This window comes from Aspergillus mulundensis (assembly GCF_003369625.1).
Source record: "Aspergillus mulundensis strain DSM 5745 chromosome Unknown scaffold_7, whole genome shotgun sequence".
Taxonomy (NCBI): domain Eukaryota; kingdom Fungi; phylum Ascomycota; class Eurotiomycetes; order Eurotiales; family Aspergillaceae; genus Aspergillus; species Aspergillus mulundensis.
In genome coordinates this window covers 349901-364631 of record NW_020797895.1, presented here as the reverse complement: position 1 = coordinate 364631, position 14731 = coordinate 349901, and the positions used below count along the sequence as shown (strand labels likewise).

General features: G+C 52.0%; 5 protein-coding genes across 5 annotated transcripts; 3 read left to right on the top strand and 2 right to left on the bottom strand.

Moving 5' to 3' along the window:
- Window positions 1–1637: 1637 nt before the first annotated feature.
- Window positions 1638–3813, top strand: DSM5745_07011 (alpha-actinin, sarcomeric (f-actin cross linking protein); the record flags this gene model as incomplete). Its single annotated transcript, XM_026749027.1, has 4 exons — window positions 1638–1759; window positions 1832–1898; window positions 1956–3563; window positions 3616–3813. The coding sequence occupies 4 exons, from the start codon at window positions 1638–1640 to the stop codon at window positions 3811–3813; spliced, it is 1995 nt and encodes a 664-aa protein (XP_026602117.1).
- Window positions 3814–4801: 988 nt separating this feature from the next.
- DSM5745_07010 (putative RNA binding protein) lies at window positions 4802–5882 on the top strand (the record flags this gene model as incomplete). Its single annotated transcript, XM_026749026.1, has 4 exons — window positions 4802–4883; window positions 4956–5016; window positions 5070–5139; window positions 5196–5882. The coding sequence occupies 4 exons, from the start codon at window positions 4802–4804 to the stop codon at window positions 5880–5882; spliced, it is 900 nt and encodes a 299-aa protein (XP_026602116.1).
- Window positions 5883–6196: 314 nt separating this feature from the next.
- On the bottom strand, window positions 6197–7508 carry DSM5745_07009 (WD40 repeat domain-containing protein; the record flags this gene model as incomplete). The annotated part of the gene is made up of 6 exons (XM_026749025.1): window positions 6197–6333; window positions 6382–7010; window positions 7076–7171; window positions 7236–7275; window positions 7329–7442; window positions 7499–7508. The coding sequence occupies 6 exons, from the start codon at window positions 7506–7508 to the stop codon at window positions 6197–6199; spliced, it is 1026 nt and encodes a 341-aa protein (XP_026602115.1).
- A 906-nt stretch (window positions 7509–8414) lies between these two features.
- On the top strand, window positions 8415–10915 carry DSM5745_07008 (WD repeat PLAP family protein; the record flags this gene model as incomplete). The annotated part of the gene is made up of 3 exons (XM_026749024.1): window positions 8415–8462; window positions 8553–9006; window positions 9057–10915. The coding sequence occupies 3 exons, from the start codon at window positions 8415–8417 to the stop codon at window positions 10913–10915; spliced, it is 2361 nt and encodes a 786-aa protein (XP_026602114.1).
- Window positions 10916–11230: 315 nt separating this feature from the next.
- DSM5745_07007 (NADHX epimerase) lies at window positions 11231–14351 on the bottom strand (the record flags this gene model as incomplete). The annotated part of the gene is made up of 7 exons (XM_026749023.1): window positions 11231–11766; window positions 11823–11888; window positions 11955–12063; window positions 12119–12229; window positions 12633–12709; window positions 12763–13967; window positions 14017–14351. The coding sequence occupies 7 exons, from the start codon at window positions 14349–14351 to the stop codon at window positions 11231–11233; spliced, it is 2439 nt and encodes an 812-aa protein (XP_026602113.1).
- Between the last annotated feature and the right edge of the window lie 380 nt (window positions 14352–14731).

Genomic DNA, 14731 nt, shown 5'->3' with positions numbered 1-14731 from the left:
GGCCAGTCACATGACGCATAGTGGCCTAAGGCCGCCTAAAGAAGAGACTTCGGCGCCGAACTAGCCCCGCGCCAAGGCAGCGGCCAGTCACATGATGCATAGTGGCCTAAGGCCAAGGCGGCGGCCAGTCACATGACGCACAAAACACCAAGTTCAACTCAGAACTCTGACTTAGAGAATTAGTAATTAGTTCTTACTATAGATACACAACGCCTTCCTATTAAAGGCCTTATTCTATAGAGAAATAGAGCTACGCCCTATTTCCTAATTTGGCCAGGTTAGCCTTCCGCGCCACGCGCATTACTCCCGGCATTAAAGCCTGCGCCCCAAAAATGACGGGACCTACGTTAATAATGAACACCCGCCCTGTCTTGTCTTCGATTCTCTTCTCTGGGTATACCCCGACTCGATATTCGACCGTGTTCGGCTCTGCAGCGCAGGCATGAAAGGCGCCTTGTACGGAGTATCACCTCAGCGAGTACCTCGGCAACATCGACTAGGTACTGCTTCAGCTTTCTATGATTAAAGGACATCGTAATATTCACGTCGCGCTGGCACCCGATTGACTTGAGTATCTACACCTTGAAGACTAAACCTTGATTTATCAAATTGAGCGAGCAATTGATGAAAGCCTGGCACGAGACGCACTGTCAAACGATCGGCTAGCCGTGTACCTAGTCGTCTCCCGTGACGGTCTCCGCCATTCCAAGATGAAGCCAAAACGAGCCTCCAGCCACTTAGATTATCGTCGCGCAGACTCCACCATATTGTTTTTTTCAGACGTGGGCGATGAATGGAGCTTATCGGAGTCTAGCCTGGCCTGTATCTACTCCATACGGCGTGCGCGATGATCAATTTGTCTTGGACTGGAATGGATACGACTCATACAACGTGGTCAAGCATTTGGATACGAGCAGCACGACTCAGTATACTATGCGGATACTGCTTATCGGGCAGTATTGACCGCCAGGTTTTGGGCTTTGCTACGGAGTACCATAAACTGGTGATAAAGACCCAAACCCGACCCAAGGCGACCCGGATGTGTAGACAGTGCTCCGTATATACTGCCAAAAATAGGTACAATATCTGTATGATTATCATGCAGTGGGCGCTTAAGGAGTAGGATGCAAACAGCCGTTGTCAGCTTGCTTTAGAATTCACTGCACCAAATCAACAATATATCAAGGGCAATTGCATCTCACACAAAAATTTGATTGAATGTTCGCATCGCAATCCCCCTCACTGGAACCCAATTGATCGGAGGCAGAACCGCAACCCAAAGAATGCCGGGCAGCGGTTGCTGTGGGGGGCCGGGGCGGAGGGGGATTGTGTTGACATCCTCGCCGGACGAACCCCTTGGACTCCGATTCATTGATTGACTGGATCGAGGACTCCTTTCATCTCAGCCGGCTTCCCGTTCACGGCCTTGTCTTTGTCCCGAGTGCGACTGAAGACTCGCTCTTTATCTCAGTCTCACTCTGATCTCTATGAAGATCTTGCCCTTTTTTATTCCGGCGATCCTCTCTATCAATAGTAATCCGATAGCTCTGCGGTATCCCCTCGATCGCTAAAGACAACTGCAACGATACACTTCTCTTGCATACCCTGGATGTTTTCGATTCTTCATATTGCTCATCATGCTGACGGTCGACGAGTCATGGGTTAATGTGCAACAGAAGACATTCACAAAATGGTCCGTCCACGCCGATTCCCCTCCTCCGCCCCTCGATGCCTACCCTAGCCTTCTGGTATCTTCCTTGTATTGGAGCTCTGCGACTGAACCGCCCCCTCTATTTTGATCCGAACCGACTGACATTTCTCTCCATTGCAGGCTCAACAACAAGGTAAAGGTCCGGGATATTTTTGTGAATAACTTGGTGCACGAACTTTCCAACGGCGTAAGTCATCTCTCGTCCCGCAGTGAAGCGCAGGTCGCTGATACTTTTCGTTACTAGGTCATTCTTATCCACCTCCTTGAGATCCTAGGCGGAGACTCGCTCGGTCGATATGCCGCCAACCCCAAGCTTCGTGTGCAAAAGTTCGAAAATGTCAACAAGAGTTTGGACTTCATCAAGGGGAGGGGGATTCAGATGACCAATATCGGCGCGGAGGATATTGTTGACGGTAACCAGAAGATCATCCTCGGTCTGATTTGGACGCTCATTCTCCGATTCACTATCAGCGACATCAACGAGGAGGGTATGACCGCCAAGGCCGGTCTTTTATTGTGGTGTCAAAGAAAGACCGCCTGCTATGAGGGTGTGGAGGTTCGAGACTTCTCTACTAGCTGGAATGACGGCCTCGCATTCTGTGCGCTACTAGATATCCACCGGCCAGACCTGATTGACTACGATGCTTTGGATAAGAACGACCACCGAGGGAACATGAAGCTCGCCTTCGATATCGCCACGAACGAAGTCGGCATTCCTGACCTGCTCGATGTGGACGACGTTTGCGATGTTGCGAAACCCGACGAAAGATCGTTGATGACATATATTGCGTACTGGTTCCACGCCTTTTCGCAGCTTGAGAGGGTAGAGAATGCGGGACGGCGAGTGGAGAAGTTCGTGAACAACATGCACGGCGCATGGGAGATGCAGAACTCTTACGAGAAGAGAATGCGGGAACTCCTGCGATTGATCCGGGCCCAGCGCGAAGACTGGAAGAACGCGTCGTTCGAAGGAACATACAAGGATGCAAAGGAGCAGGCCTCCCAGTTTGCCATGTATAAGCGAAACCAGAAACGCCAGTGGGTAGCCGAGAAGTCGGATCTCGCAGCGCTTCTGGGTAATATCAAAACAAAGCTGAGCACGTATCGCCTGCGAGCCTACGATCCTCCGCCAGAGTTGTCTTCCGAAGCCTGCGACCAGGAGTGGGAGTGTCTAACCCGTGACGAGCATGAGCGCAGTCAACTCATCAACGAAACCATCCGTGACATCAAAAACGCCCTGCGCCGCTCTTTCGCGGACAAGGCAAACGACTTTGCGTTGACATTGAAGACATTGTCCCTTGCAATTTCAGGTCTCGATGGAGAAGTTGAGGACCAATTATCCCACGTCAAGCGACTGAACGACAATCTACCACCTCTTGATGCGTTTTTGGAGACCATTGCTGAACTGGAGGAACAGTGTCAGGAGGCAAATGTTGAGGAGAATGACTACACGACTTACACATTGGACGAATTGGCTTACGAGTTGAGCCTTGTCAAATCAAGCATATCCAAGAAGATGGCTTTTCTGGATAACCAACTCGTGGCGCGGAACATGACGAACCTTACCCCCATTCAATTAGAAGAGTTTGAATCAGTATTCCGACACTTCGACCGCGATTCGTCCAATACGCTCCAGGAGCTCGAGTTTTCCGCGGCGCTTGCTAGTTTGGGACTTGTGTATGACGAGGAGGAGATGCACCAGGTATACGTTGAAACATGTGGTCCTGTTAGGCTTGCCCAAAATGCAGGAGTCAGTTTCGAACAGTTCATTCGTTTCATGGTCAGCGTAACAGAGGACCAGAATACTGCAGAGCAGGTATTCCAGAGTTTCCGGGAGGTTGCTGATGGCAAGGTATGTACTCTTCTCAACCCGAGTATCTGAGTCTTAACTGACCCTTTTATAGCCATATGTCACGGAGCTTGACCTTCGGCACTCTCTCATTCCGGACGAGATCATTGAACACCTTGTCAAAACTATGCCTCAGCATGAGGGTCCTGATCTGCTGGAAGACAGAGAGCTTGCGAAGTACGACTACATCAGCTTCATGGAGAAGATGATGAATGAGAACTCCGCCCAAGCCCCTGTTAATGGCAGCGATTAATGCGCTTCTAATTCTGAAACCCCACCTCTTACTTTTTGTTTGTTGTACAGGTGTTGACTGGAGGTCAATGGCGGGTTTGTCTGGGTTGGCGATTGCCAACATTGCATTGTAAGGGCTTTTGAGTTTTTATATTTGCACTCGAGTTCTCACATACTCTCACTGTGTATACAGACTTATCCCGAGATTGAAGTAAACTTGCACAAAAAAATAAGAAACATATTCAAGTTCAATGATTTGCCATGTAGGTTTCTTTGAGTAGTCGGGCATTGTTGGGGACCTGTGCATTTCACGTGATATAGCCTATGCCTTCCCGTTAAGCTTGTATCCCAGGCCAACTCCTCCATATTCATATCTCCATCAATATTCTTTCACTGACCGTTTGTGTTGCAATATCATTTAATACACTAGTGGTCTCTCTATCATTCTCAAACTCTCCTTTACGCGTCAGAATGGATCGCAGCTTGGACGAAATCATCGCAGAAAGACCGGTCAGTTAGTCCGCAGCCTCCGCGGCTGTGTTCTCCTGTTGGGCTCTTGTCGCTGACGTCCTATATAGCAGAGGCAGAATCGCGGCCAGAATAGAGGTCCTCGCAACCCAGGTCGCCGCTCAAATGGCGTAAAAAAGGTACGTTCTGCCGGAGTTGAAACGCTCATCGCAGGGCGCAATGAGTCCGTCTAGAAACTAACCCGCTGCTTCTCTCTTAGGTCCTTCCTCCTCATCCTCCTCCTCCTCTACCTCGTAATCCTCTTCTTCCGCGCCTTACTTCAACATTGTCATAAGCAAAACTCAGTGCTCCCGTGTGTTATGCTTCGGATAGATCTGAAGGCTACGGAAATCGCCACGACACAGCCGTTTCATAACACCTGATAGATTTAGGGCTGACCTTGTTTGTTTTGATCTGATTGCAACAGCCTTATCGAGATGAACGTGTTGACTTGGACCTGTGAGGCGGCGCCCTACCCATCCCCGCCCTGGAAGAAACGGGCTATGCGATTCTGGTTGTGTTTTACTAACACATCCGTGGAATACAGTGATTGGGTTCACGACAAATATGAAGACGACCGAGACAGTACGTTTTAAACCTACCTCAACGACGCAAGTGGGATCTTTTCGTGGCTTTGGTCCTTACACGTATTTTCAGCACGCCCTTCCCGTGGTGGACGACGGGCCCGCGTAGACCGATACACCCCGTCGCCGGACCGGTATGGATCATTCAGATGTATACGAACTGCGAACGGAACTAAACGAATACCAGTGGCGCGTCTGCGGGAACCAGACTTCGCATTGAGAATCTCCACTACGATATCACAGAGACCGACCTTGAGGTACGCTACTCCGTTGACTCTTGGTATATTGTGTTCTAACAAGCCGCCTCTGATAGGAGTTATTCTGCCGAATCGGATCCATCTCGAACGTGTCCCTTGTCTACGACCGGGCTGGACGCTCCGAAGGTGTCGCCTACGTTACATACAACCGCCACAGCGATGCGAGAACCGCGATAGAAGAATTCGACGGCGCTAACGCCAAGGGACAACCCATTCGTATCTCAATTACTTCCTCCGGCCCGCGACGAGACCGAAATCCTTTTGAAAGCGTTGCGAAACCAAGGGGCAGCCTCTTTGATCGCGTCGAAAGACCCCGCGATGCCCGCAGTTTAAGCCCCGAAAGCCGAAGCGAAAGCGCCGAGGGTGCCGGACGCCGTCGTCGCGGTCGTCGCGGACCTGGTGGCGGAAGCTACCGCCGCAGCGACGTCTCTAAGCCCGCCCCCGACCACATCGACCGCTACATCCCAGGCCAACAACCCTCCGGGCGCCGTGGAGGCGGCGGAGGACGACGACAGGGTGGTGAGAACAGGGGAGAAGGCCGTCGTGGTGGCAACCCGCGACCCAAAAAGACACAGGAGCAGCTCGACCAGGAGATGGAAGATTACTGGGGTAGTAATGCCGGTACGACCGAACAAGCCGCTGCGCCGGAACAGACGGCTGCGGAACCTGCGCCTGCGACTATTGCTGCTGTGCCTGCCGCCGCGGCACCGGCCGGTGATGATGATATCGATATGATTGAATAGAGGGTTTTTGTATCGCGCCCATCATTGATCGTGATTTCGATCTTGCTGTTTGTTGTGAGTAGCTATCTAGGCGACGTTTTTTGATACTCAAAAGTCGCACCTTTTCAACCCCGCGGATTCAGCTTAGAGGTTCAATACCATCTCATCTCTTTTCAGCTTCAACGGACCTGTGATACTCATTCTCTAGGTCTACGCAATGACAACAGACAACCGAACCACAATCGCATGCATACGACACAAGGAAACCAATGGCGACTGGTATTATTCTTATTAGATGACTATACACTTTGTCTATTGGCGATGCTCGATTCGCATCAGCGCCACAGGCCATATGGCTCTCTGCATGCCTTCCAGAGCTTAATTGTACCGTCTTCACTACCCGTGCCGTATAGTTTACCGTCGGGCGAGAAGCTCACTGACCAAATTGGGCCGTGGTGGCCCTTCTGGACTTCTGCTGTATGTTAGCGGTTTTCCATAGACCTTATCAGGATTGACGTACCTAGCTCCTCATCCGTATGCAGGTCGTACACACGCGCCCATGTATCGTTCGCACTACCAGTCACCAACCGGGCAGTGTCATTATTCACCGCTGCGCTGGCAACCTCATACTGTAAGTCGAGCTTCTTGAGGAGTCTCCCTGGGGCATGGCCGTCAAATAGGTAGACGCTCTTTCCGGCAGCGACAGACAGGATACCGGTGTCATTGGGGCGGGTTGCGAGGGTGTTGAGTTCGCAGCTGCCGATGTTTCCTTCGACTGAGAACTCAACGACTGGGTGGCGGGAGCGGAGATCCCACCAGCGGATCTTGCGGTCGTCCGCGGCCGTTGTGAGGATATTGTAGTCGCGGTTCCAGATGATGGATTTGATGGTGCCGCCGTGGGCGCCGGGGCCGATTTCGTAGCTTGTTGCTAAGGACGAGCCATCTTCTGCTGTGGGCGCTGAGGGGGCTGTTGGGGAGGAGCTGTTGCTGCCGCCGCTGCGGGTCAAATCGAAAATTCGGAGTTTCTTCTCGTAGCCGCCGGTTGCGAGGACTTGCGGGGAGGGTTGGAGGGGAAATGCGACCGCTCGGACGATGTGCGCATGCTGGAGGGTATGGAGGCATTCGCCTGTGTGGGTATCCCAAACCTTACTGCTCGCAGGAGGAAATATTAGTCCATTGTCAACATCGATCACTGCCGTATGGGGTAGACTCACGCAGAAAAGTCCGCAGCAGCAGTTGCGGCTATGTTGGCATCAGTTGACAGGCGAGCTTGCCATACCGCTCCTTTGTGTCCGAGAAACGTGCCGATCCTGAGTGAGGAGTCAATTATTATTACCGAGGTGGAAAAAGTCGGGTTTTGGCGACAAGGCATACCAATCACCGGTAATTCCATCCCGAAGCATAGGGTTGTTATCTAGTGAACATGAGTCAATTGCTTCCAAATAGTGCCCCGAAGGTCCAACCTACCTTTGCAAGCAGAAACAAGGTAGTACTGATCGTCCTCAACCGTGGACGAAAAACTGATATGGGGCACAGGACGAGAGTGTCCATGACAAGTTAAAGGCACAACTTTGGGAATATCTGTAGTCGCATGTCAGCAATTCGAAAATTGCCGACGGAGTCAACTTCCGGCACACCTGAAGCCATAATGAAACCAAAGTTTGAGCAAGAACCGGGATAACAATTCCAGAATGGCCGTTAGAAATGCGAAGATAAGATGTCCAACCCAGAGATCAGCCGAAGCCTGTCGACGAAGAAAACGTATTTGCACAGAGTATTTCGAATGACGCGAGAGATGATTGCTAGAAATACAGAAGGAAATTCGTCGGTCTCGTCAAGTCATCAGCGCTGTAGGGCGGGGTTCTGTATATAGAATGACGGCGGCGGAGGAGAGAGTGACGGACGAGTCGCGGAGATGAGGTAGAGAGCAGGTCGAGCGAAGATTAGGGCGATGAAAGCTGGAATGATAAAAAGGCAATGACGAATTGTACCGGCCACCCGCAGCGACACCTTTTCTATAGACTGATTTGAGGGAACGGAGACTCCGACCCAGATAGAATCATAAAAGCAACTTTTGAAGCTTGTGCCGTTCGAGTCGGCGTTGCTGGCGGAGACACTGCGCTAGTCCACATGGAGCTAGCCTACCGGCACGTGAGCATATACTTCGACAGCGAGATGACTGCGTAACAGCCATGTCAGAGCTTCGCATAGACGGCAACCAGAACTAATAGCTTGAGACGTGCTTGTAGCCTCTTATCGCGACTCCTATTATGCGCTTTACAGAGAAACTGCATGCTACTGATTGATTACTCATCTTGTACTTCTAGCAGCTTCTGGGCCTCAGCGGCTTACCGCCCACATGACGCCCCTCTTTCCTTGGAGATCGCCGGGGCTGCCACGAGCCAGGTCCCCGTAGTCCAGCCGGGGTACTATTGGACTCATCACCTACACCTTCTCCCTTTAGACCTCTCCCCTTCTTGACACACTCACTCTCTTGCCACAACTTCATCTCAATTACGAACCCCCAATTCCAACTCATCTCTCTTTGTATGTATGCCTGAGTTCAAGATCTCCGCTGCTCTGGAAGGTCACGGCGATGATGTAAGACAGCTCCCCGCCCTGTGTTGACACCGCAACGACATCCTCGATTTCAACGCCCTACGTTACTGACCTTCTGTTATTTCCCTCTAGGTCCGTGCCGTGGCCTTTCCTACCTCTAAAGCTGTCTTCTCTGCTTCTCGAGATGCGACCGTTCGGCTTTGGAAGCTTGTCTCGAGCCCGCCTCCGACATACGACTATACTATCGTCTCCCACGGTTCCGCATTCATCAACGCCCTAGCATACTACCCCCCGACCCCAGACTTTCCTGAAGGATTGGTATTTTCTGGAGGCCAAGACACGATCATAGAAGCAAGACAACCCGGCAAGACGTCGAATGACAATGCGGATGCTATGCTGCTGGGCCATGCTCATACGGTCTGTGCACTCGATGTGTGCCCAGAAGGTGGTTGGGTCGTCAGTGGAAGCTGGGATTCTACGGCTCGTGTTTGGGGAGTTGGGAAATGGGAATCGGAAGTTGTGCTAGAGGATCATCAGGGCAGCGTTTGGGCAGTGCTGGCCTATGATAAGAACACAATAATCACAGGTAAGCCGGCGTATCACTAGGCACCGGATTGGGCACTAACCAAAAACCAGGTTGCGCGGACAATATCATTAGAGTATTCAGCTCATCCGGAAAGCTGTTGAAGAGCATCAAGGATTCTCGGGACGTCGTTCGGGCTCTCTGCAAACTGCCACCCTCGCACCCCACAGGTGCCCAATTTGCCTCTGCAAGCAATGACGGGGTAATTAGGCTGTTCACACTGCAAGGAGATCTTGTTGCAGAGCTTCATGGTCATGAGAGTTTTATCTATTCGCTGGCGGTTCTACCATCCGGTGAGCTTGTCAGCTCTGGTGAGGATCGGACAGTCCGGGTATGGAATGGCACGCAGTGTGTACAGACCATCACCCACCCTGCAATTTCAGTTTGGGGTGTCGCGGTTTGTGCCGAAAATGGCGATATCGTGACCGGAGCAAGTGATCGAGTAACACGGGTTTTCACCAGGTCTCCAGAGAGACATGCGAGCGCGGAGGTAGTGCAACAATTCGAGACGGCCGTCAAAGAGTCAGCAATACCGGAGCAACAAGTCGGAAAGATAAACAAGGAGAAGCTCCCTGGTCCAGAATTCTTGCAACAAAAGTCTGGCACCAAGGACGGTCAAGTGCAGATGATCTGTGAAGCCAACGGCAGCGTTACCGCTCATACATGGTCTGCTGCTCTTGGAAGATGGGAATCGGTAGGGACTGTGGTGGACTCGGCCGGTAGCAGCGGGAGGAAGACCGAGTACTTGGGCCAGGATTACGATTTCGTTTTCGACGTTGACGTCGAGGATGGCAAACCTCCTCTCAAACTACCCTATAATCTGTCGCAGAATCCATACGAAGCTGCGACCAAATTTATCGGTGACAACGAACTGCCGATGAGTTATCTTGACCAAGTCGCTCAGTTCATCGTCCAAAATACCCAAGGCGCAACCATTGGTCAGACCAGCCAGGAACCTGCAGCAGGCGGCTCTGATCCATGGGGGCAAGATAAACGCTATCGACCTGGAGATGCTTCTGCCCAGTCAGCAACCATTCCAGAATCACGGCCTAAAGTACTTCCGCAAAAGACATATCTATCCATCAAGACTGCGAACCTCAAAGTGATTTCGAAGAAGCTAGGCGAACTCAATGATAAGCTTATTTCAGATGGCTCAAAGGAATTGTCGCTCAGTCCTTCTGAGTTGGAAATGGTGGTCTCTCTGTGCAATGAGCTGGAAGCTTCTAACAGTCTGAAAGACTCGTCCGCCGTGGAGGCAGGCGTGAATCTACTCTTCAAGGTTGCGACCGCTTGGCCAGCAGCGAATAGGCTGCCCGGGCTTGACCTTCTCCGGTTATTTGCTGCCGCCACCCCTGTGACGGCCACGGCAGATTACAATGGTAAAGACTTGGTCACTGCGATTATCGAGAGTGGGATATTCGACGCCCCGGTAAATGTCAACAATGCGATGCTTTCCGTCCGAATGCTCGCCAATTTATTCGAAACCGATGCTGGCCGTGGCCTCGTTATCGACCGCTTCGATCAGGTTGTCGCTGCTGTCAAGACATGTCTAGCAAACAGCGGATCATCCCCCAACCGCAATCTTACTATTGCAGTTGCGACTTTATACATCAATATTGCGGTATATTCGACGTCCGAAGCGATGAACACAAGCGTCGAGTCTAGCCAACGGGGCCTGGTACTGCTGGAGGAGCTTACGCGAATGCTTTCCAGTGAAAAGGACTCTGAAGCCGTCTATCGCAGCCTTGTCGCCCTGGGTACTTTAGTCAAGGAGCTGGCGACTGAAGTGAAAGAGGCTGCGAAGGAGGTATACGATCTTGGAGCAATTCTGCAGACCATTTCAAGCTCGAACGTCGGAAAGGAGCCAAGAATCAAGGGCATAGTCGCGGAGATCAAAGAATCTCTGCTGTAGATGGGTGTTCTTTACTTCATAGATCTCCTTACGGGGTCTAGTTGATACGCCGCCATGAACCTTTGATAGATTTAGTAATTAGCAAACATTGACGGTAGCGATGACGCTGGACTGCGTCCATTGATTGTCCTGACAGTGCACATCAGCCACACTATTTCTGTTCCGTCCGTAGCACTCGGGGCCAATTATGGGTGTAGAACTTGAACTCTGACTGAGTACCTTTCGAACACGAGGCGTCAAGGCAATAAACGCTTGACACACTCCCTAACCCTAACATGACCAAAATGCTATCCTCGAAATCCTCGCACGTCCAACCTAAAGCCTCCCCTCTGCATCAACCCCAACCTCCATAACCTGATCAACGCCAGGATACTCCGGCACAGTAAGCCCATACTTATCCGCAACCTCCCTAGTCAAAAACCTTCCACCAACAAAGTGCCTCCCCCTGTAAAACTTCACGCACGGCTTCGGCGCCGTCAAACTAACCAGATACTCCGGCATAAATTTACTCCCCGGCCCCTCCTCCGGCGGCCCACTCTCAACATCCCACGAGCTCGGCGCATCGACAGCCAAAACCGGAATCGACGAGCTCTCCATTGCCGCGATGATTTCAGGAAACGGGTCGCGCAGCGGTCCGCCGAACGAGAAGCCGAAGATTGCGTCGACGATGAGCGACGTGGTCTTTAGCGCGGACTGGAAGTCGGCGCTTGAGGAGATGATGGGGATTGAGAGCGCCGAGAGCTGCGTCTTTAGCCGCGTGTAGAGCTCCTTTTTGCCTTCTTTGGGGTAGTAGATTGTCGGCTTGTAGCCGTAGTGGGCGAGGTGTCGGGCTGCGACGAGGCCGTCGCCTCCTGGTTAAGCTTAGTACTTGGTTTCAAGAGGGATGGCAGGGGGTTATGCTATGTACCGTTGTTCCCGGGTCCGCAGATGACGAGCACGTTCGTCCCTGCGCTTGGGGGGTGCACGCGGTAGACTTACGCCGTGTTAGCCTCGCCTCTTATTAAACTCTGGTTAGGGCAAGAGGGTATGGATAGCTCACCAGCCTGCGAGACCGAAAGCCCCGCCAACTCCATCAACTGGTCGAGCGAGAAGCCGCCGACGCTCATGAGGTCCTCGTCCAGCGAGGCAGCGTCTTTCGAGTTGAGTGCCTGGACAATTGACTGTTTAGCTTTCGCGCATGTATGGTTACGGGGTTGGGCTTACCTTGAGCGCCATCTTTGCGGAGCGGTGGTAGGATCGGACTCGGAGGGCCAGTGGTGCGGGGGAGGGGAAGCGGCGGGAGAAGAGCGATAGGGCGGGGCGGAGCATGCAATGCTGTTTGTTCTCTTGGTGTTAGATGGTTTGATAGGGGGAGTTTGATTGAGATGGTTATTTAGTTTGAGATGGGGTTAAGTTGAGGTTTGTATAACGTTGGTGATAAGGTCAAGGTGGAGTGGATGGAGAGCTCCCCTCATACGTCATGGAGACGTTGCCGCTCTACATTCTGTCGGAGTACATGGATAGATATACCACAACCCTGGCATACATGTTTTTCCCTCGGATATCGAGTATCTTTATTCAATTGAGCTGTATCCAAAACCAATGAGGCAGAACCCTTTTCAATCAATTTCCTCGACCTCAAGGCTAGTATACCCAACTTTCATATATCCGCCGCATCAAAATTGCGGATAAAGTCATAGTAGAACCTAACCGCGTTCAAATGGTCATAGATACTCACACGCTCATCGACAGTATGGATGTTGTCTCCTCCCCGGCCAATAGCCGGCGTCCACCTATATACATCGCGAGAAAGGCCTGTCCGATTTGTTAGTGCTTGTGCTTGCTCTACCAGATACGATGCAACTTACTCAGATAATGCGTGGTGTCCGTGTTACCGGTCATGATGTCTCCAACGGGGACAACAGTCTTGCCATCCGAGCCAAAAGCGTGCCGGATTGTTCCGGAGAAGATCTCCCACACTGCATTGTCAGTAGGCGAGATGGGAGCAGCTTCGCCCTTGCCGAAGGCGCTGACGACGAGGGTTCCGTTGTAGTCAACCACATCGCGGCGCTTGAGGTCGCTGCGGTAGAGCGATTCGTCGGAATGGAGCTCTGCAACGTAGTTTTGGTACTCCTTGTCGCCGCTGAATGCGTCGACTCGAAGGCTGTACTTCTTGACAACGTCGGCGATCACCTGGATGGCCTTGTATTGGACGTCTACGGGCCTTTGGTGGTGTGCAACGCGGTAGTTAACGGACAGCGTGACGACTTCAGGCATGGCGTTGATCTTGACGCCGCCTCCGATCAGGTCAACGGCTTGCGAGGTCTGAACGACGAATCGGTTGAATGGGGTCGTGTTGGCAAACTCCGTTGCGAGACCTTCGAAGTCATGCTCTTTCAGGAGCGTTTCGATCTTTGGCTGTGTGCCGGGTGAGTACCGCGCTTGACAGACTAGACGCTTGTGAATGGGGCTGTTCTCGAGGATCACAGGTTCATACGGATTTGACTCAAGAGCGATAACAATCTCAGAGATGATGCCGATGCCCGTGTGCGGCAGCGGAACGGAGCTGTGTCCTCCCTTGGCATGAAGCTCAAAGTGGAGGTTGATATGGCCCTTCTCGGTAATGGCGGGATGAACGTAAATAGTTTTATCATCGAGAGGCTCAGATCCGAACCCACCCTCGTCGAGGATAACAGCAACACTGTCGTCCCCGTATCTTGCCTGGAGCACGTCGCTAATCCGCTTAGCACCCCTGTCGGCACCGACTTCCTCGTCGAATCCGAATGCGAGAAGCAGAGTCCGTCTGGGCGTCCAATCCGACTCGGAAAGAAGACCCTCCACGGCAGACAGGATGCCCGTCAGACTGTTCTTGTCGTCGGATGCACCGCGGCCCCAGATGTACTCGCCGTCAAAGTGTGCTTCGAACGGGGGATACGTCCAGGTGGATGCATCGGCGACGGGGACGACGTCCTGGTGTGCTGTAAGGAGCGTCGGCTTTAGAGAGGGATCGGAGCCCTCGAGGGTGTAGAGCAGCCCGAAGGTATTGATCTTCTCTAGCTTTGCTCGGTTATGGCTGGTTTGGTTAATCCGGTAAAGAATCCCTGGGACAAACAGCAACTTACAGCGTAGGGTATGTCTTCTCGATTGTGGGAAACAGCTTGTAGAAGGGCTCCCATCTCTCGTCTTCACCGATCTCGCCCAGGTCATCGTACGAGACCGAGGGAACCCGAACAATAGCCTGGTGACGCTTCACCTGTCTCTCCAATGCCTCGTCCGATGAAAATAGGCTCGTTGCTGAAGGCAGGCCATCGCTGGCAGGATCAAGAGTAGGAGGAAGTTCACAGGTGAAGCCTGAACTGAGAGCTCCAATTGGCAATGGAGTCTGGCCGAAGAGGGGCAGCACAAAGGCTGAAGCACCGGCGATGTTCGCCAGGAGCGACATTCCAGAAGGTGCCATGTTTACTTGAGCTTATAGCTCAGTCAAGTGTTAAGAATAGACCAATTGGTAAATATGTGGAAGAATAAGAATACAGGTGGAGGAGAGGTTGGAGAGGGGAAAGTTGGAGAAGAAGAACAAAGATAGCACGCCTTGGTCAAGATAACAGCTCCATTTCTTATACAACTCCGGAGATCGCATTATTAGTAAGGAAATAACAGAGCAATCTGTACAATGTTTTCCATTCCATTGCTTGCACAATACTGGAGCATCGAGGTCAAGTCACTCCTGCTAGGGCGTCCTTCTGTGGAACACACCACGAGCAGCTCATTTTCGCAGACATGGCGCCATTAAACGTGATTGGAAAGCGCTGCCAGCATCCTCCTTCAGGAAATGGCCGT